The sequence below is a fragment of the Colobus angolensis genome, unplaced genomic scaffold (genome assembly GCF_000951035.1).
Source record: "Colobus angolensis palliatus isolate OR3802 unplaced genomic scaffold, Cang.pa_1.0 Scaffold123, whole genome shotgun sequence".
Classification (NCBI taxonomy): domain Eukaryota; kingdom Metazoa; phylum Chordata; class Mammalia; order Primates; family Cercopithecidae; genus Colobus; species Colobus angolensis.
In genome coordinates this window covers 10,132,888-10,156,622 of record NW_012113475.1, presented here as the reverse complement: position 1 = coordinate 10,156,622, position 23,735 = coordinate 10,132,888, and the positions used below count along the sequence as shown (strand labels likewise).

The window sequence follows — 23,735 nt, the reverse complement described above, 5'->3', positions numbered from 1 at the left end:
AGACTCCATCTAAAAAAATAAAAAATAAAAAATAAAAAATAAGCAGTATTATCAGGGATAAAGAGGGACATTACAAAATAACAAAAGGGTTAATTCAACAAGAAGATACAACAATCCTACACCTGTAATCCCAGGATTTGGGGAGGCTGAGGCAGGTGGATCATTTGAAGTCAGGAGTTCAAGACCAGCCTGGCCTGATATGGTAAAACCCCGCCTCTACTAAAAATACAAAAAAAAAAATTAGCTGGGGATGGTGGTACATGCCTGTAATCCTAGCTACTCAGGAGGCTGAGGCAGGAGAATCACTTGAACCCGGGAGATGTAGTTTGCAGTGAGCCGAGATCCTGCTACTGCACTCCAGCCTGTGTGACACAGAGAGACTCCGTCTCAAAAGAAAAAAAAAAAGGTATAACAATCCCAAATGATATATAAATGCATTTTCATCACAATCAAAAGAACCCTCAAGTCGTTTCGTAACCCATCTTTCCCTCTACCTCTGGTCCCAGGTAATCACTGTTTTCTGTCAGTATAGATTAGTTTGCATTTTATAGAAATGACTTCATGTCGTAAGTATTCTTTTATGTGTCTATTTTCACTCAATCTAATGATTTTGAGATTCATCCATGTCATCACATATATAAGTATTTTTTCATTGCTAAATAGTTATTCCATTGTTTGGATAAACCACTGTATCTTTTATCCACTCAAATATACTGATTGACATTGGGTTGTTTCTAGTTTTAGGCTACTGTGAATAATGCTGCATTGAACATTCATGTATAAGTCTTTGGGCAAGTATCTAGGAATAAAACAGCTAGATCATACTGTAAGTGTGTATTTGTGAGTATATGGTTATTAAGCATTAAAAGAATGAAAAATTATATTTATAAGAAGTTTATAATATATAAGAAGTTTATAATATATAATATTTATAAGAAGTTTTAATTATAATTTATAAAAAATTCTATTTAAGAAGTTTTCATATACTGTATGATATGGTCTGGCTGTGTCCCCACCCAAATCTCATCTTGAATTATAGCTCCCATAATCCCCACGTGTCATGGGAGGGATCCAGTGGGAGGTAATTGAATCATGAGGGCTTGTTTTTCTTGTGCTGTTCTTGTGGTAGTGAATAAGTCTCATGAGATCAGATGGTTTTATAAAGGGCAGTTCCCCTGCACAAGCTCTCTTGCCTGCCGCCATGTGAGACACGCTTTTACTCCTCCTTCACCTTTCACCATGATTGTGAGACCTTCCCAGTCACGTGAAACTGTGAGCCCATTAAACTTCTTTTTCTTTATGAATTACCCAGACTTCGGTATGTCTTGATTAGCATGTGAAACAGACTAATACACTGTAAAAATGAAAAATTCTTAAAAGAGTAAGTGTATACCTGAGTGTATAAGAGGACTTCAGTCCATGCATATCAAACTGAAGTGGAACTTTCTGATTTATATAGGTAAACATAGGGCTTCTCCTTCTCCAAAATCAACAGAGCTACAGAAAAGAATCCGCCCCATTCTATGAAACAAATTTTAAATGTGTAACTTTTCTAATTAATTTAACAATAACATAATCATACAAATCATAAAATGATTAAAAAAGTTCAAGGCTAAAAGAAATAAGGATTGTTAAATATAGATCTTCATGTAAAAATAATGCAATTGATCTCAATCATAAAAAATTAAATATTTTACCTGGAGGCTTGGTTGTTAGTCAATCAATTTTAACATAAAGTCACCTTTAAGAAAACTGCTCATCATTCTCATTTATTTATGATTTCCTGAAATATATGCCAACTCAAAACAATCTGGCATAGCTCCATTCCTTTCCCATTATAAAGCAGTACATAATATGGATCTCAATTAATCAAGATTAGGTGATACATACAGTGTTAGTTTGTTTTCATGCTGCTGATAAAGACATACCCAAGATTGGGCAATTTACAAAAAGAAGAGGTTTAATTGGTCTTATAGTTCCACATAGCTGGGGAAGCCTCACAATCATGGCAGAAGGCAATGAGGAGCAAGTCACATCTTACATGGATGGCAGCAGGCAAAGAGAGCTTGTGCAGGAAAACTCCCCCTTAGAGTAACTATCAGATCTCCTGAGACTTACTATCACGAGAACAGCACAGGAAAGACCTGCCCCCATGATTCAAGTACCTCCCACTTGGTCCCTCCCACAACACATGGGAATTAAAGATGAGATTTGGGTAGGGACACAGCCAAATCATATCATTCCACCCTGGCCCCTCCTAAATCTCATGTCCTCACATTTCAAAACCAATCATTCCTTCCCAACACTCCCCCAAAGTTTTAACTCATTTCAGCCTTAACTGAAAAGTCCACAGTCCAAAGTCTCATGTGAGACAAGGGAAATCCCTTCTGCCTATGAGCCTGTAAAATCAAAAGCAAGTTAGTTACTTCCTAGATACAATGGAGCTATAGGCATTGGATAAATACAGCCATTCCAAATGGGACACATTGGCCAAAACAAAGGAGTTACAGGCCACATGCAAGTCTGAAATCCAGCAGGGCGGTCAAATCTTAAAGCTCTAAAATGACCTCTTTTGACTCCATGTCTCATATCCAAGTCATGCTGATGCAAGAGGTGGGTTTCCATGGTCTTGGGCAGCTCTGCCCTCTGGTTTGCAGGGTATAGCCCCCATCCTGGTTGCTTTCATGGGCTGGCGTTGGGTGTCTGTGGCTTTTCCAGGTGCATGGTGCAAGCCGTCAATGGATCTACCATTAGTGATGCCCCAGTAGGGACTCTGTGTGGGGGTCCAATCCCACATTTCCCTTCTGCACTGCCTTAGCAGAGGTTCTCCATGAGGGTCCCACCCCTGAAGCAAACTTCTGCCTGGCTAACTGGGTGTTTCCATACATTTCCTGCAATCTAGGTGGAGGTTCCCAAACTCAATTCTTGACTTCTGTGCACTCAACACCACGTAGAACCTGCCAAGGCTTGGGGCTTCCACCCTCTGAAACCACAGCCTGAGCTCTACCTTGGCCCCTGCTCGCTATGGCTGGAGTGGCTGGAATGCAGAGTACCAAGTCCCTAGGCTGCACAGAGCAGGCAGGCCCTAGGCCTGGCCCACAAAACCATCTTTTCTTCCTAGGCCTCCAGGCCTGTGATGGGAGGGGCTGCTGTGAAGACCTCTGACATGCCCTGGAGACACTTTCCCCATTGTCTTGCGGATTAACATTCGGTTCCTCCTTACTTATGCAGATTTCTGCAGCTGGCTTGAAATTCTCCTCAGAAAAATGGAATTTTCTTTTCTGTCACACAGTCAGGCTGCATATTTCCAAACTTTTATGCTGTTTTTCTTTAAAAACTGAATGCTTTTAACAGCACCCAAGTCATCTCTTGAATGCTTTGCTGCTTAGAAATTTCTTCTGCCAAATACCCTAAATCGTCTCTCTCAAGTTCAAAATTCCACAAATCTCTAGGGCAGGGGCAAAATGCTGCCAGTCTCTTTGCTAAAACATAACAAGAATCACCTTTGCTCTAGTTTCCAACAAGTTTTTCATTTCCATCTGAGACCACCTCAGCCTGCACTTTATTGTCCATATCACTATCAGCATTTTGGGCAAAGTCATTCAAGTCTGTAGGGTTCCAAACTTGCCTACATTTTCCTGTCTTCTTCTGAGCCCCCCAAACTGCTCCAACCTCTGCCTGTTACCCTGTTCCAAAGTCACTTCCACATTTTCGGGTATCTTTTCAGCAGTGCCCCACTCCCGGTACCAATTTATTGTATTTGTTTTCACACTGCTGATAAAGACATACCCAAGACTGGGCAATTTACAAAAGAAAGAGGTGTAATTGGACTTACAGTTCCATGTGGCTGGGGAAGCCTCACAATCATGGCTTCAAAGGCAAGGAGAAGCAAGTCATGTCTTACATGGATGGCAGCAAAGAGAGCTTGTGTGCAAAAAATCCCCCTTATAATAACCATCAGATCTCATGAGACTTACTATCACGAGAACAGCACGGGAAAGATCTGCCCCCATGATTCAATTACCTCCCACTGGGTCCCTCCCACAATATGGGGGAATTCAAGATGAGATTTGGGTGAGCTAAATCTAAACCATATCACATATATATTAGCTAAACCATACTACATATATATTAAATACTTATTAACTGACTCATATTATGTTGAAAAGAGAGAGAAAGAGAACAACCACTTAGTATTCACTTCAAATGACAAACATTCTAAGTAAAGAATCTGTTCGTTTCTGTCCTATTATTTGCTTCTTACTGTTTATGTTAAGGTTTCTCAGGTCACTAAAGACTTTTTTGCTGCTCACGGACATGTTAATATGGTTTTGCCACTTTCATCCCCGTTCTATTTCACTTAAAGCACAGAATGAGAAAATATTTTGTTAGAGAGCTACTAAACTGAAAAGCTTACTTTGCTGTGCCAATAAATTAGAGATATTTAAAGGGGCATACTAACAATCAGAAAAATCGAACAAAAGTGATAAAATAACATTTTAAAAAATGTTAGATGTGTATAAATTCCTTATATCACTATCACAGGAAAGAGCAAATTTATTCAGAACAATTAGGACAGTATTATTTTTTGAGACAGAGTCTTGCTCTGTCACCCAGGCTGGAATGCAGTGGCCTGATCAGAGTTCACTGCAGCCTTGACGTTCTGGGCTCAAGTCTCAGCCTCTGGAGTAGCTGGGACTACAGGTGTGTGCCACCACGCCAGGCTAATTCTTTTACTTTTTTGTAGAGATGGGATCTCCTTATGTTGCTCTGGTGGGTGTCGAACTCCTGTCCTCAAGTGATCCTCCAGCCTTTGCCTCCTAAAATGCTGGGATCACAAGCGTGAGCCACTACACCCAGCCCTCACATCATAATTTTTTTTTTTTAAATAAAGCTTTTATACTTGGAAAAATGTAAAAAGTTTTTCCTCCATTACTTGGTTCTACTCTATGTTCTTTCAATTAGGTTAATTTTATTTTTGTGATCTTTAAACAAATTAAACAAAATGTTGGCTTAAGAACAGCTTTTAGTAAAATCCTTAAAACATATTCCAAAACCTGCATGCTCAGAATTATTCACATTGAAGCATAAATGTATTTAATGACAGTGCATTTATGTATTCGACAGTGATAACTTCCTCAGATGTATTTACAGAAACAATGAACCTGAGACCTGGTTTTTAGATCAACACTATCACCAATTTAACTGTGGATTCTGAAAAGTCACTTGAATTTTCAGGTCTCAGTTTCTTATCTATAAAATTTGGCAGGGGTGGCTAAGATGACTTTTAAATTCTCTCCTATGTAAAAAACTATGACTTCAAGGTAGCTTTATTCACTTAAGCTTTCTAATTTCTCTTGGTTCCCTTGAATCTACATACTCTATCTAAGAAACAGTTAATATTTTGCTAAATGCAGGAGATTACTTTAACTTTTTGAATGTTTATTCCCCAAATGTAAAAGAATATAAAGATATTGAAATTGCCTATGTGCCATTTCTTCTTGTGCCTCTATGAAGAATCTCAGACTTAATAATGCCTGCAGCAAAACAAAATAAAAAGCAGCAATAACTGAAAAACCCAGAAACAAAAAACAACCTCTGTTCTTTCCTACATTGGCAAATTGCCCCATCTTCTGTCCAGGTACTCAAGTAGTAGAAATCACTCTTGATTTCTCCCTTTCTCATATTCCCAATCCAATCCATCACTCTAAACACTTTCCAAGTTCCTCCTCTTTCCACACTACCATAACTTAATCCAAGTTACCATTATGTTGTGCCTGGACAATTACCAAAGTCTTTCCATTAGTCTCAATGCTTCCCTTCTTAACTCTTAATTTCCATCCTTCTCAACTCCTTTTCCATGCAGCTCCAACAGTGATTTTTTAAAATCCAAATCAGGTCATGTCACTTCTTGCCTTCAACAACTTCTCACTACTTCTAAGATGATTCACAAGGTTTTTTATCATCTACACTTTTGTTTCTTGAACTTTATCACACAAAACTCCCTGTTCACAGTATCTCACATACCCTGGTTTCCTTTCTGAATTTCTACCAAATCCTTTCCCCTCTCAGGGCTTTACAATTACTACACTTTTGTTTTTTGAGAGAGGGTCTCACTGTTATCTAGGCTGGAGTGCAGTGGTGTGACGGCTCACTGCAGCCTAGAACTCCTGGGCTCAAGTGATCCTCCCCCCCTCAGCCTCCAGAGTAGCTGGGATTACAGACACATGCCACCATAATGGCTCATTTTTTATTTTGTAGAGACAGAGTCTCGCTGTATTGGCCAGGCTGGTCTCAAACTCCTGGCCTCATGCAACCCTTGAGCCTTGGCATCCCAAAGTTCTGGGATTACAGATGTGAGCCACCACACTTAGCTCAATTACTATACTTCTATAAGGAATATTCTTCCTCTTCTCTTAGCTAGCTCATTCTCATTTTCCAGACCTCAGCTTAAATAACATCCACAGAGAGAACTTTCTTCACACTCAAATACACTCCATTATTATACATCACCTTCTGTATTCCCTTGATGTCAATCATCATAATCTATAAATATCTTCTCTGTAGTATTTGTTTATTATCTACCTCCTCCTGTGAAAGCCTCACAAGGATAGAGACTTCTTGCTCATATTTCCCCCCATAATCCCCATCACAGGCAGTGTCCCCTAAACAGAGTTGGTTCAATCAATATTTGTGGATTAAATCGTTGTACGTATACACCAAAGAATACAAAGACACAGAGAATTTCCTGGCATTTACTCATTATTTCGTATCTTCTCAGTACATACATTTGTAAGTACAGTCATTACTATAAAATATGTGACCTACATCCTCAAAGGGGGAGAACAATAATTTGTGGTGTTAAAAAGGAAGTTTTCACACTCAAAGAGATTAGAAGCCAGTGATGTAAATCATGAGCAGCAACGTATTTTTCTAAGTCTGAAATAGTGGCCATTCTGATCTGCATGATTATGAAGACTTTTTTTCCATTCCTATTAAATATACTGCTTTTAATTTTGCCAAGTTCCTGGAGCAGGGAAACAGTAATAGACATACCTACATTGTGTTTGTTGTTTTCAGACAAGGTCTTGCTCTGTCACCCAGGATGGAGTGTGGTAGCACAATCATGTCTCCCTGCGGCCTTGAACTCCCAGGCTCATGTCATTCTACCTCAGCCTCCTGAGTAGCATGACTACAGAAGTGCTCCACTACGCACAGCTAAATTTATTTTTTGTAGAGATGGGATCTTGCTATGTTACCCAGGCTAATCTTGCACTCCTGGGCTCAAGTGATCCTCTCATCTCAGCCTCCCAAAATGTCAGGATCACAGCTGTGAGCCACCACATCCAGACCCTACAATGTTTTTCAAGACATAGTTAAAATGTATTTATGAAGTCTACTAGGAAAGAAAATTAAATTCTAATGCTTATATTTCCCCCTATAATTTTGCCAACAGTGAATTTCCATTATGTACCTTAAGACATAATCGAATGTTTTCAGCATTCAAATAAAAAAGCTCATCAATATCACTTCTAAAACTCAAAACACAATTTATTCACCTTCCAGATTCAGGCAAAATCCCTGAAAGACTAGATATAAAAGCAAAAGCTATAACACATTACATAAGTAAAATTACAAAAGTGAGTCATGAAGAAAAAGCCACCATGACTGCTAAGTGCACACATATCAAAAGAGAAGCATGCAACTTGCAATTTTCTGATATTATATTCAGGTTTAAAAACCCGCATTTAGGTAGGAAAATTTCAAGGTGTATATACATTTACACTTGTAATGCCAGATCACGAAAAGAAAATGAATTAAATCTTTCATTTCCCAAAGCACTAGTACCAAGGATACAAAATAAAATGAGGTTATGGCCTAGCATTTGATGGACACAGTTTTTGGTGTGCCTGTTGATATTAGTATTAATTTCTGTAGTCCAACAGATTTCTCACATCAGTTTAAATTGTTCAATAATTCTACTTTTTCAAAAACCCTTTATCTAATAAAGGATTCACAAATGGCAATACATTTCCTAAAGAAATGACTAAAGCTTTCTTTACTTCCTATATTTTTATATTTCTGTATCATTTTATTAGCAAAAGACTGAATATCCTTAGTTTATAAACAAATCATAGTCATTTAACTCAATTATTTCTACAAAAATTACTGAAAGTGAATTTTACATAGCATTTAGATAACAATGTAGTAATTTATTGTTCCAATTTATTACTCCAATTGTTCAAGATCAAAAGCTTTTATAAATATTGTAAATATAAAAGCTGTTTTTGTATCAAACTACTTCATACTTAAATTATTCTAGACTACATATATGTGGGTGTGAGCAAATGTAAAATGTATATATAGTTATGATTTAGAATTTAATCTGAACTGACGACAGCATAGTTTCTCAAAGGGTAAAAACATTTTACTCAGCAGGAAAAATGTAAATTATTCACTTTTTGTTTTTTTGAGACAGTCTTACTCCGTCACCTAGGCTGGAGTACAATGCTGTGATCTCAAATCACTGCCTCCTGGGATCAAGCAATTCTCATGCCCCAGCCTCCCAAAGCTGGAATTATAGGCATATGCCATCATGCCTGGCTAGTTTTTTCTTTTTAAATAGAGATGGGGTTTCACCATGTTGACCAGACTGGTCTCGAACTCCTGACCTCAAGTGATCCACCTGCCTTGGCCTCCCAAGATGGGATTACAAGTGCGAGCCACTATGCCTGGCCCTGAATTATTCACTTTTACTAGCATTTATTTTTCATATTTCCTTACCACCAAGGAAAATGAACCCTACTTGTAGCAAGGAAAACGCTGATCAAAAGTTGAGAAAGTTCTCAGTACTTCAACTTAGTTACGAATAAGAAAATTAAAAAAATTTAAACAAAACCCTATTAAAAGAGCAGTGGATAATATGCGTTGATAGGGTTTCTTTTTTTGTGTGTGTGTATTTTTAAAAGAGACGGGGTTTCACCGTGTTTGCCAGGATGGTCTCGATCTCCTGACCTCGTGATCCGCCCGCCTCGGCCTCTCAAAGTGCTGGGATTACAGGCGTGAGCCACCATGCCCGGCACCGATAGGGTTTCAACAAGCAAACTGGAAATCTTACGTTTCACATATCTAAACTTTGACTTTAACAGGTGAAATGAGAGTGGTAAAGGTAAGGAGAAAAAACAGATCTAGACCAAAAATGTTTTAAACCCCCAAATAGGCCTCTATAATTAGACTTTTCCCACCCTACCTAAGTCCTGTTAATGAGGAAAGGAAAATTCTGAAGCCATTCAGCCTTCTGACTCAGAGAATGGGGGTGAGGTGGGACAGGGGAAGGCAATCATATATGGCTTCTTACTGAACCCAAGAAAAATCATCTAATATTTTTGCTATATGCAATACTCTCTCACAGGTTGCTTCTACTTTCGTATCTATAAAATTAAGAACAATCACTCAGAAATTACTATTTCATGTCTTCCCTAAGACATTAGCTTTTTATAAAATAGTAGTTGGAAAGTAATCAAGCATGGGAAAAAAAGCAGTAATATCTGTTCTTTGTCCTACAATTTTTAAGGTAAACTTTATAGAATCTTGCATTTCTGAATACCATTTAATAAAAGAGGAATTTAAATTTAATACCAAGTACAAAAATGGAAAGATCATAGTTTCTCAAAGTGTAAACTATCTGAAGAGATAGAGTACTTAACATTGCTTAAATCTGGTACAGTGCTATGCAAGAACCAGCCAAACTGATAATAAACTATCTGAGTACTGTCTCTCACTTCACATTATAATTCCGTTCTCTCTGCCGCAGTCACTATTTACCACACCACACCTGGCCTCCTGTAACAGCTTCCTGAAATCTCTGCCTCACATCTCTGTCCATTCCAACTAGACTATATGATGCTACAAAACTGAAAATATCAATTTCTTCAAGTTACTTTCAGAGGCTCCTTCCTATCCACATATCAAAGTCAAAATAATTCCTTAGCCTACAGACATTTTAAGTGCACAGTATACATTAATGGATGCACAATCAAGATCTCTACCATAGCACACCTGTGTTACTATTTGGCTATTTAAAAAAATCATGTCTTCATGATTTACATGTTCCACAGCCCCAATTCTGAACTTTCCCCCAAAACCACACACTTCCTACCATCATTTTGGTGTTGACTTTTGTTAACAGATGACCTTGACCTCTACCTTACTGGGAAGACAGAACTATACCCAGAAACACCTTTGAGTACCCTCTTTACTAATTAAGGTTTTTTTTATACTTTCATTTATCTTCTTTTTTCTCTACGGCAGAAATGTCCTTTCTCATTTTAACACCAACTTGTTTACTTGAGTTCATAATTTCACTTTTTTGGTCTATATTATTTCCCTATCAGTTATTCCCCTTCTAAGAAATTTACTCTGCTTTCGTCCCTGAGTCCTAACCCAAAAAATATGAATTCTCACTCCCTAAATCTTATTTTAGGGCTGTTAGGTTTTTGTTGATTTTTTTTCCATAAAAGTCCAATTTGGAGGGAGAAAAAATTACAGGCAATTTTGTCTTTCACATTAATTGCACAAACTCATTAAAATTATTGCTGTGAGCTACGCTTTAAATTTTTGTGTGTATGTGTATATATACCTGCTGCCCTCACCTCTTACCTCAGGTACTGCTGAAACAACATGGTCATTTCCCATAGAGAAGAGAATATATATGCTTTCTGGATAGGTGAGGTTTTAAAACTTTTTATTTAGAAGTAATTAGAGGCTCACAAGAAGTTATTAAAAAAAAAAGCACAAAAGGTTTCATGTATCTTTTATCCAGCTTCTTCCAATGGTAACACTGCATAATTCTACTAAGCAACAGCACAACCAGGACACTGACATTGGTACAATGTTGGACCTTATTCATATTTCATCAGTTTTTACATGCATTAGTGTACGTGTATAGCCATGCATGGTTCTAAGCAATTCTAACATATGTACAGATTTGTGTACCACAACTAAAGTGGTATTTTAAAATACTCACTTTCATGCTAGTCAGGTTTCCATCAAACTGATACTGGGCTCAAAAATCAAAGATAAACATGGTTTTTCGTCTCAAGAAATACAACTTGATATATCACACAACATAGAGAAAAGGACAAAGTACAATGAATGGAAACCAGAATTGTATTCTGGTTTTAAAATGAACTAGGAAATATATTCAAGTCAAAACTTTTTCAAATTTTTAAACCGAATCCTTTAAGCAAGTTTAGCCACCAAAAAACAACACACTTGGAATATACTAACCAAATATAACAACCTTCTGTAAAGTTCTCAGTATTATTTCCCGGATTCTGTTGAAGATTCGTATAAGAAACAATCACATGAAAAACATCTGGGCAACTTTTGTAGAACAGTCACTAGGGACACTGTAATGCCAGTAAATATCCTTACATATTGTAACTAGGTATGTGCACAGAATCATCTGGGGTATTAATGACACCCTCCTACTATGTTGTCTCAAAAGTTTTTTGATTAAAGAACTAAAATATTCCTTTCTATAATAAAATAAAAATTACAAGGTATATCAAGTTTTTTTTTTTCACATAGGCTGCCAAGAAGCTCAAGCGAAATCAGTGCTTATACACAGTTAAGCATATTATCCTTGCTTTCCATCAGATTTATCTTTGCCTCTCTTTATATGGCTTCTGGCTTTAATATCTTCATGTAAATATCTTTTCTATGTTGCTGTATGTATTACACTGAGTCACACACTTTTTATATAAACATACTTAATCCAAACAAACTTACTTTACTAATAAGGAAACTAAAATCAGAAAAATTAAATGACAACTTAGTGAATGGTAGAGCTGCAAATCACATTCATTTGCAATATCCACTTTCTAGGGGTTATATTAAAATTTTATACATTTATAATTATATTAATTTGTAAACGAATTCTAAGCAATGCACTATTTGGTTAATTTCTTTAAAAAACAGCTACAGTTAATATTGTTATTTATTTTCATTCTAATAAAAAATATATATAATGTGTGCTCTGTAATTGTCCTCAAGTTGTGTTCCTTTGTTCATTTTATTTTCTCTACCATTTAAAAAGCTCTTTAATGGCATATGCTTGTTTTTAGAGCTTACGACAGTGTTACAAAACAACATCTACTTCAATCTATATTTAGAATGTCTTTATAGTGGAATGCTTTCATGTGATAACAGTCATAACTACTATCTTTAAAAGTAGCAGTAACATATTGTTGCTTATTCTTATATACATGATGTATTTAAATAATAAAACTCATAAAATACAACAGATTGATGAAAACTGAAGAATCTTATTTTTATGTTACTTATTGACTGATAATTCTATTTTATTCTAAAACTGAGTAACACAGAAAATAGAGTAAATACAAAGACATGAGACTTTAATAACGTAACTCATATAACTCATCAAATAACCTAATTGATATCACTGAAATAAGTATTTTAAATGATGGATATAAATAGTTCCCTTTTGAATATAACTGTTGCAAATATACTTTGATTACTTTGGCGATTTTGAAGTATGTCTGTATTATATTAATATATACTTTTCTGACCAACTTACATGATAAAATATTGTAGAATTATTGGTAACTACTTTTCAACATCTGCAGTAAGAACTATGATTCCTTCTACACTATTTTTATATAAAGAATTTTTATATATAAAGCCTTTATATTAAAATAGTGTAGCACAAGAATCACCAATATACAAATGGATACACGCATATGTTTCAGCATCCTTCCCATATATACTTGATGTCAATGAATAAACAATATTTCACATCATAAACACTGGCTCTGGCAAGCCTGATTACCACCTCATTTTAATATTTATTTACTCATCAGCAAGGAAGAATACAACTTTTTATCTCATGTATAAAAGCATATCATATAAGCTTAAGTGTGCATATCTTTCCAATAATAGTACCAGTTACACAGTAAGCATTCACTTTATTTCTATGAAGAGGTATATTTGTTTAATTTTAAAACATCTTTATTTGATTTGTACATTATTCTTCCTACATGTATAAAAAGGCATAAATATTTAATTTCATGTAATCATTTTCTTCTAGCCTCTACTAATATCTTTTAACTAGTAGATCAAGTAACAATTATTTCCTTACCTCAAGCAGTAATATCCACAAACAGAACACTAGTCTCAAATCACCAATTTATCCTCAGGAATTATAAATACAGGATGGGAATTTAACATAAAGCTTTTTAAAACTATAAGGCCATTTAAGTATATCAGCAATTTAAAATGTGCACAGTTACATAAACAAATCAATGAAATGAGGAATGCCACAAAGACAGCTATATAAGAACATAATCCTCTTTTTTACAACACCTTTGAAATGGAAGTGTAAACAGGCCAAAGGCATGCATTTCTGAAATATGATACTACTGCGCTTTAAAACCACATTCCCTGGTATATCCCATCAAATGCACAATTTTGATTATTTCTTTCCAAATTGAAATACAACTTTCCTTTCTTGTCTGATCTGAAAGATGTCAAAATTCTCATAAAAAGAGTTATTTTGGCAAAGTTAAAGGGCAGAAGCATTTTAAAATATTGCTTATATCAGAAGTCTGCTTGGATACTTTGAAAGAGAAATCCATAAATGAAGTGCCTTGCAGCTCTCTGGAAGAAAAAAGATCAAGCATTTTAAATGAAAAATGTTTCCAGCCAGTGATTCTTTCATCTCTATATGCAAGAGGGAGACTGGGATTCAAAAAGTTCATCAGCAACAAAACTTTACTCCGTCCCATTTAGCAGTATGCCAGTTAATGTTACCTCATGTTAGGATTACATAAGGCCGTTTTCTTTCATTAGGAAAAGTTCCTAAAATGGGCACTGTCAAGGCTGGTAAAACTGAAATCTGATCTAGTTTTTCTCCAAAGATTTCCACGGATTTTATGGTAATTCTTTCTACAGTTGGAGCTCACTTCCTTTCACATACACTATGCTAACTGAAATATGCTAGCAAATGCTTTACTTTTCATGTGTCAAAGTAAAAATCTATAGAACATGTATGAATTTCTCAAATTTTTATCTCCAATAGTGAATTCTACGCTTGATCTTAGCCAAAAGGCCAAGTGATCCAACAGTGAATTCTTTATACCACTTTCTATTTACATCAACTTTACTATCTACTGTAAGCCTACAATCATACTGAATAAACCTACGTTAAAAAAGTTATTCATCTGGAGTACATTAATAAAATGGAAATCAACTGATTAGCCCCATAGGTAAGTTTGATAAAACACAAATATATGAACTCTTTAAAACATACTTTATTTGAAAGAAAAGGATTATTTGTATTGATCAGAAGGCTATCATGTAGTTTTCTATACTCCTTTTAAAAACGAAGCATTACATTCCCGAGAGTGAAGAAGGTTGATTAATTAAAATAAAAGCCACTAAAAACTTGTTTAAAAAGGAAAAATATCCGGCTGTCACAAAATAAATTGGGAAATGCATTTTCAAGTATTTTCCCAAATCAACCACATACCATCACATTTACAGGGTTTTATATTATTCTTGTAATTCAAGTATAAACACTGTAATTGTCCTGCAATCATTCTAGAGAAATCACTAAGAAGTTCACAGGATTTAATTTTGAATAAAAGGGTAAGAAAGCATGCAGTCTATGGAAATTATAAGCATATGAAAGCATGGTACAATACATTTTCATCACCTGACTTATAGTAAGTAATGAATCACTTCTTACATTCATTCACTTTTAAGACTTCAAACTTCATTTCCTGAAGTTTAAAAGTATAAAAATACGGCCTTATTTACTATGCTTAATTAATCGTTTAGCTATGACTTCCATTGAACTAAATGAGGATAAGTTGGTCACAAATATTTATAATAAGAAAAAAATTAACTTCATAACTTAAAGGATATCCATAGAACTTTATATTGTATATCCTGTAAGACAGTAAATAGATATAATAAATACTATAATAATGGACTTCAGTTTCATCAAAAGAATAATCTTAACTAGACATTTATTACCCTAACTTCAAGGTTCTTTAGAATACACAGGAAATAAAATTACTCTATGCCCATTAAAAACCAAAGCAATATGAAACAAAATATCACTGTGTGTATTTCTCCTATTTTATTAATAGGAAAAACGCCAGGACAGAAGTTCTCAAAACAGGTAATATTCTCTATGTTCAAACAATGTATAATTCAAGAATAACTAAAATGAACAAAGTTTAAAGAATACTTTTGGTACCCTTAAATTCTAGTAACAAACACGGAAAAGTAACAATAAAAACAGTAATAATCAATACTCTCCAAGTACATGTAACTAATCTTTGACTACTACTCAGCTGAGGTCTAATATATATTGCTAACATTAATCATATAAATATATAATAAATGATTCAATCTTGAAAGCTGATATTATAAACTATGGTGCTTAATAAAAATCCTAAATAAGAAAACACAAAATTATAAACATAAAGCAATAGAATTTTGTAAATAAAGCTAATACCCTACGATAAAAAGAACTGGAATGAAGGAGCAGATAGGTAGATTTGCAGGCTATATTGGGGACTGAAAACTGAAGTTAAAATTCATATTAAGACATCTATGTCCTCAGATTAATTACTGATATTTCAATACTTATGGCTATTGTACTCCTATTTCAGAAAAAGTAAGAAAAGGAGAACAAATGAGGCTAGCTTTACCACTACTGCTATATATAAGTTATAACTGTAGTTTCAATCTTTTTTCCTACTTCTTTCTTATATCATAAATGAATATATTTATGTCCTTTCTTTCTGGCTCATATGCATAAATCACTTTTTGAAGGACTTCCTATTATAAAAGGGCCATATCTTGTGTGTTTATAACAAAACTCATTTGAGTTAAACACTCAATGGGAAAAATAAGCATTAAAAGTTATCCTAGTTATAGAAATAAAACTAAATTCCTAGGAGGCTTTGCAGGTGAATGATAAAATATGTATTTTGGCTCAGCAAACAGAACTCTAAGGAAAATCAGAATAAGCCTAGTTAAGCTAAATATACTTAAAATTTTTTTCTGTATTTTGTTTATATGTAGAAAGGGGAAGTAGAAATTGTAATGCTGTTACAATATACCCATACCCCAGTTCTTGCTTTCTTTTTGCCTAGTAGAACAGTGTATTATAGAAGGTGGTGAGGATGACAATGATATAATGACAAATAGGAATGGAGTCAATGTGAATGCAATGGGCCAATCTAGCTTTTGAGAAGAGAAGGGTTTTTATGATTGGTTTTACTGAATTGCAAGCAATTAAAAATGTATTTGGACAGACGTAGAAACTTTAAAAAATTGCATTCCCATTCAGAGATAATACTTCAATGAAACCTAATTGAGAAGATGCACATATGTATTTTTTCTAAACTTAAAGCCCAAATTTCTCAGAAACTGACTTAATTTCCTCTGAAAATATCATTTGTGTTAATAGAGGAAAACATTTTATTTCCTGTGATTTCTTAGATAAGAATACAATGACCCAAATCTCCATAAATTCTGCTAAATAAGCAGTGCTAAATCACGCTGGCCCATGTTAGTGTTTTAGCCTAGAAAAGTCACTGCTAACACCAAAGCAGATTAGTCTGAATATCATAATTCTTAAAAATGTATGTGTATTATTGAGATGTCAACACTTACGGCTATCGTAACATATGTTTCCTAGAGCCCTGCCCGTTTGAAGCAGCACTTCCTGGTCTTTGCTATTTAGCAGCTGCACCAGTGGTGAAATCAATCCAGCATCCACACATGGAATTCGCATGAACTCTGAAAATAAGAGACATATTAATTAAAAATCTAACAATTCACAATTTACATAAATCACCTCCCCTAATAAAATAAATACCTACTTTTAATATGTGGTATTTAAAAGTCACCTTGAAAAGGTGGCTGAATATTTGAGGAGTACATTTCTGTTCAAAAGTACCCTGCTACAGCCCTACAAAATGCTTCATTAAAAATATACAAAACTGACTGGGGTCATATTTTTGTTTGCTGACAGTCTCTGCCATAAACCAAAGGGATTTTTAATTAACTTATGTCACAACTAATTTATCACTATCTTCTCGTAATAACTGGATGTGCTTTGGAAGCATTATGTGTGATGATGGAAACAATGGCAATGTATTTCTACGAGCCTGATAATTAAAGTACTAGAGTTATAAGCCATCATAATGTCTAATTTTTCACTGTTTTCTAAAAAAGCGTGTGTGTATATATATATATAGGCTATATACATATAAATATATATAAGTATGTTTATTTGTTTTTATATATTTAATATATGTTATTAAATACATATAAACATATATTTATATATAGCCTATATATATAAAGGTTTCAGTGAACCGTTAAAAAATAGTATGTCCTTTTTGATTGGTAAGATGTGGTGGAATCATCCTCTTCTTATCTTCACTCCCATCCTTTATTAAAATCCATTTTATGGCTCATTCCTATCTGCTGCTATACCCACACATTTACAGGTCTAAAGAATCAAATGTTAAGATTTCTTAAATTTCAAATTCATATTTTCCTTATCTTTATGGCATGCCATTCTCTTATGTATTAACTCCCCATGATACCAGCACAGTCATGATTAGAAAAACTTTTTTTTTTACAGTGTCTCATGATGGACCACTACAAAACATAAGGAAATATATAACTGGTGAAATTTCTCCAATAACCAATAACTGAATTATCTTTTTGGACATCACAACTCACCATAAGGATGTTCTGGTTAATAAAGTTAGTTAACAAAGAACTAATTTATCCATCTATAACTTGTCCTACTAAAAAAATCACTATCTTTTCACTCTGTCAAGGTGGTCTACCCCTTACTTTGTTCCACAGGTACCCTCATAAGCAATCCTCCTTCTCTTTCCCTTCATTTTCGAATTCTTAGAGCATACCATATAGGTTATTCTGTCAGCTGTCACCTCTAAGACAACTTCTTTTCCGCCTAAGATAGCTGTAAATCACAGAGGTATTCCTCTCTCCCTAAATAAAGGATTTAATTCCTATCATCTCTTTCTTACTTATTACTCTATCACTGAAAAATCCCCTGTAATGTAAACTTCTGATTGAGATTACTTCCTATCTCTACAACTAAGCTTTGAGTTTATCACTGATGTTATCAAACTCAGTAGTATTAAGTATCCTACTACTCATGCTAAGAAAATGAATTATCCTATACATGTTCATGAATTCAATGACCATCTATAGGAGAGGACACACCAATCTTCTTATTGACCTCTTCAGCTAATTGTTACTTGAGACCCTTCATAGATTTTAAATCTTTTTTTCCTTGAGACAGGTCTTACCCTATCACTCAGGCTGGAATGCAATGGCATGATAATGGCTCACTATAGCTTTGAACTCCTGAGCTTAAGGGATCCTCCCTGACCTCAGCCTCCTGAGTAGCTGGAATTACAGGCGTGTACCACCAGGCCTAGATAATTTTACTTATTTATTTATTTTTGAGACGGAGCACGGAGCTTTGCTCTGTCATCCAGGCTGGAGTACAATGGCGCAGTCTTGGCTCACCGCAACCTCTGTCTCCCGGTTCAAACGATTCTCCTGCCTCAGCCTCCCGAGTAGTTGGGACTACAGGCGAGTGTCACTACACCCAGCTAATTTTTGTATTTTTAGTAGAGATGGGGTTTCACCATGTTGGCCAGGCTGGTCTTGAACTCTTGACCTCGTGATCTGCCCACCTCAGTCTCCCAAAGTGTTGGGATTACAGGTATGAGCCACCACGTCTAGCCAATTTTTAATTTTTTTATAGACAGAGTTTCACTATGCTGCCCTGGCTGGTATCGAACTTCTAGTCTCAAGTGATCTTTCCATTGTGGCCTCCCAAAGTGCTAGGATTATAGGTGAGAACCACCAGGCCTGGTCTAGATTTCAAATCTTAAATTAATATGCTACTAACTCATATTAAAGAAAGATGTTCATTATCCTTTTCACTGAACTATGCCTAGTTCCCAACAGTAAGGTGATTTCATTGACTACTAAAACAAGAAATTTAGGAATGGTCTGATTTGCACTCATTCATAAATAAAACTTGTTTATCTTATTATTTTATTTGTTTTGTTATTGCTATTCTTCAGGCAATGGCAACATTGATGAATTGCTGTGTTTCTTTTATGTTTTGCCTATATGATACCAATCTTTCAAAATTTTGACTCTACAATCAATAGCTTCAAGTATTCTTGGAATAGTAGAGGGTAAATAATTACAGAAAAATTATGGAATCAAACTCTTTGGAACCATTTTTTACTCAAAAACATATAAAGATAAAACAAAGCTAATATATTCCTCAGCTTTCAGTCACTGTCAGTCTCTGGATAAAGTAAAAAAGAATTTCTTCTAAAAATCTTTTGCTTTTCAGCTAATTTACTTTTTTAACCAAAGAGTGGTAGCCCTTGCTATCTAATTTTAAAGACATAAAGTTATCATGCTTCAGGCAGATATATTAAAAAAAATACCAGGGATGTGTAAGAATGTTTAAAATGTTATACATACTACATTGGAGAAGCTTCAGAATGGCTGACAGTCATCCTTCTTCAAAGGGGTTCCTACCTATGCCTCTACGTTTCACATCGGCTATCTTTCACAGCTGGCTGGATTCTGACTCAATAGCCTAAAAGATGGTCTACTTTGAAAGATTTCCTAAAAGAACAATGGCAATGAACTTAAAAAGAAACAGGCAAAAAATCAGATTCTCTCTAGGTAATCTGAACTCAGAGAACTGAAAATTTTGGTTTGGGGAGGGGGGCAGTACTGCAAGGGAAGGAGGTTGAAACCAAGATACATGCAGAATGACAGCGAATAGAAATCAAAGTTAGTGGATGCCATTATGATGCAGAAAGCAGGAGCCATTAAGTATTTCTGCATATTTGTATTTGCCTACACAACACATAATTCATTTTTTTTCTTTGCAAAACATGTGTAGGTTAATGTAGAAATTCAATACAGAGGTTTTAAGGAAATAGGTACTGCTCTATTTCAATATCAATAAAAATAAAAAGTTGATTTCCACCTAAGACCAATGTTGTTCCCTTTGACTGTAGTAATATATTCATTAAATAACTGTTGATTATTTCTATTCTTTTCTAAATCTAGAGTGTTAATGCTTTACTTTATTGCTTTTACTTTCTCAAATCTACTTGAATTACATATTTATTCAGCAGCATCATAAGGTACAGGCTGTGATGAAAACCACAAAATAAAATTATCTTCTTTTATATACACTGAGATTTATATCCCCCTCACATCTCCTCAAATATTAAAAAACCTAATGTCCACTTTCTCCACTTTCAGCTACCTGAAGAAACTAAGTATTTTATTAAAACTCTTTTAAACCAAAATTTTCAAGCCAAATAAAAACACTGAGTAGTAGAGTCCACCTCAGTGTCTATTAGACTAAATCATTATATTCACGTTTGAATTTTCTCTAATAACCTCCTTGTGTTAACGCTTAGCTTTTTATATTTTTATTTTGAAAAACAAGGAAAACCATGAGGCATGAATATAAAAGAATGAGTGACTTTTATATGTGGGTTGTCAAACTGACATTTATATTTTTCATTCACACTTTGTATTGCCCTTGTTTTTAAAGAAGTACTGGCCGGGTGCAGTGGCTCATGCCTGTAATCCCAGCACTTTGGGAGGCTGAGGGGGGCAGATCACGAGGTCAGGAGTTCGAGACCAGCCTGGTCAACATGGTGAAACCCCATCTCTACTAAAGATACAAAAAATTAGCCGGGTGTGGTGGCGGTCGCCTGTAATTCCACCTACTCAGGGGACTGAGGCAGGAGAATCGCTTGAACCCAGAAGGCAGAGCTCGCAGTGAGCCGAGATTGCGCCATTGCACTCCAGCCTGGGCAACAGAGTGAGACTCCGTCTCAAAAAAAAAAAAAAAAAGTACTGATAATAATTCTTACAAAATGACGGAGGTTAAGCTTCCAATACTGAGGTCTGAAGGTATACTTTCAACTACTTGACAACATAGTGCATTCTTCTGGAGTCTCAACTTTATTCAATGATTTCTCTAGGGTACACATGCATTTCATATTAAAAGAAACACGTACATGTACCTGTTATGGAATAGAGGGCAAAATTAAAATCAGTAAAACAGAACAGGAGACTTCTGTATTTCTGCTTAGTGCTCTTCCCAGGTCCTCTTGGGTGTAAACTTTCACTCTTTTGTTGTTAAGAGCACTCAGGTGGAAGTTTTGATAAACACTTTGCAATATGATAAAGTACACAGAAGAACAAAAAAGCGTAATGTTAATCAAAACTCCTGATTCTGTACTGCTTTAGACTGAAACTTGGTTCTCAAGCTTTATACTCATCAGTATCACCTAGAGGACTTGTTAAAACAGATGGTTGGGCCCACTCCTGAGTCCCTGATTCAGTAAGTCTGGGTGAACGGATCCAAGAATTTGCATCTAACAAGTCCCCGGATGAGTCTGTTGCTGCTACAGGTCAAAGGCAGGGAACTGCTATAGAAGAACAGACAAACAGCAGTTCAACTTTTGCTGGTTTTTACACATTTTCACATCAGTTACCAGCCCAGTCTTTCATGTTACATGCTGCTACCCCTGTACTCAGACCACCTCTACACATTCCACTGCCATCATAAAATCTCATTTACTGAAAAGAAATGAAAGGAGAGAAACAAACTAGTGAATAAAATCCAACTATTATCACTTAAGTGTGATGACAGTCAAGATATTTAGCCTCTATGTTTTCTCATGTGTATAAAAGAACCCTATCTCATAAGGGATTGAAATAATGTAGACAACACTTAAATTATGTGAGCACAAAATCATAGCTAGCATTAGGAAGTATTACTATTATTATTAAATACTTTTGAGAGTTCAATTCTGAAATATTCACAGATATGTCATATCTTGCTTATTTGTCCTTTGCCTCCAATCAGTCTTAAGTCTATTATATAAAGGAATAATACATTTAAAAGGTCTAAAAAATCTTTTACTATAATTTATGGTCAAAGCTACCCTCCCACACTAAACTTGCTCATGGAACTTCTTATAAATCCTCCAAATTTTGAATGTCAGCATAAAGGTGTGTTAATTTTTAAAGATTCTTTTTCTATGTACAAAAACCTATTTGGAGTTTATGTGAATCGAAGAAGTATATGCTAATATTTCTCCTCTGTGCACAGCAGAGTAAAGATGAACAAATTAACTTCCAACGTCATATTCTCTGGTTCATACAATCTTTTTCATCGTCAATTTCTACCAAGAAATACATGCCCAATCAGTATACAATGTTGTGCCAGGTTGCACTTCTGAGGTTATGTATTTCTTTTGAAAAGAACACTCAATGGCCAGACTCAGTGGCTTACGCCTGTAATCCCAGCACTTTGTGAGGCTAAGGTGGGAGGATCCCTTGAATCTAGGCGTTCAAGACAAGCCTGGGCAACATAAGGAGACCCTGTCTTTACAAAAAATAATAATAATTTAAAAATTAGCCAGGCATGGTGGCACATGCCTATGGTCCAGCTACTCAGGAGGCTGAGGTGGGAGGATTGCTTGACCCTGGGAGGTCAAGTCTGCAGTGAACCGTGATTCTGCCACTACACTTCAGCCTGGGTGACACAGTAAGACCCTGTCTCAAAAACAAACAAACAACAAAAAAAAAACCACTCAACAAGGTTCTGGTCCACGTTCTCAGCCAATCACTTAAAAAAGTAATTGGCTGTGGTCATGGAGTAATAAACATACCAATGTATCCTATTTATTTTAACCAAAGGAGGTTAGTGATATGCCCTTTATTAGCCTCTGATTAAAAGCATAAACATTAAAAATTCTATTATGTCTTTAGAACACAGCAGTCATCTACTACAGTATTACTACAAGAAACTCTTCAAAGCAGAGTTGTCATGAAATTGTGACAGAGCATTATGAGGAATTTTATTAAGTAAGACAATAGAGGAATGGCAATCCATTTCACAAAAATCTGTTATCCAAAATTTCTGATTTTACACTACAAGAATGCTTAAGAAAAAGGATTTTAAGATAAAAATTGTGGAGTCTCTACCTTGATTTCTGGAACTCGATACTGTGACTCTAACAAAGTTAAAAATAAAAGACTTGTTCAAAAAAATAAATAAATAAAAAATAAAAGACTTGTTCTTAAAAACCAAGATGCTTGTATCTAAGAAAATTCAGATAAGGGTTGGTCCAGGTTAACAAGCAATGTCTGGAAAGAATTCATTTTCAAACTAGATCTGCTTCTTAGATGTGACATATAAGAGTGATAAATGGCCAATTTTCTAACAACCACCAAAAAATGATATACCAATACGGAATCTAACTTGAAATGCATTTTCAGAACCCCTACACAAATGACAGCTTCACATAATTTTCTTTTTGGCAACACATCTAAAAATACATTGTTTAACCAGCCCAAACCAACATATACTGACTGGTACTTTACAAAGTCACCTGCCATGATGAAGCCAGAATTTTTAAATTCCTTCCCTTTAAATAATAATATATGAATCATATTACAATAAAAGGCTAAAAAATAATGTAAAACTGACAAATTGAAGCACACTAAAGGTATTATATATAGTATGGCCTTCTCTTATGCTTAAAAATTGTTTTAGGAATTCAGTGTTTTTCTTAAAC

General features: G+C 35.1%; 1 protein-coding gene across 6 annotated transcripts in view; it reads right to left on the bottom strand.

Annotated features, from left to right (window-relative positions):
* Positions 1–23,735, bottom strand: part of RAP1GDS1 (RAP1, GTP-GDP dissociation stimulator 1) — a 172,957-nt gene that overhangs the window by 75,625 nt on the left and 73,597 nt on the right. For all 6 annotated transcript variants that reach the window (XM_011932961.1, XM_011932979.1, XM_011932987.1 and 3 more), the window contains exon 4: positions 16,714–16,839. In XM_011932961.1, coding sequence (XP_011788351.1) covers positions 16,714–16,839 — 126 coding nt within the window. The remainder of the gene's footprint in view (positions 1–16,713; positions 16,840–23,735) is intronic.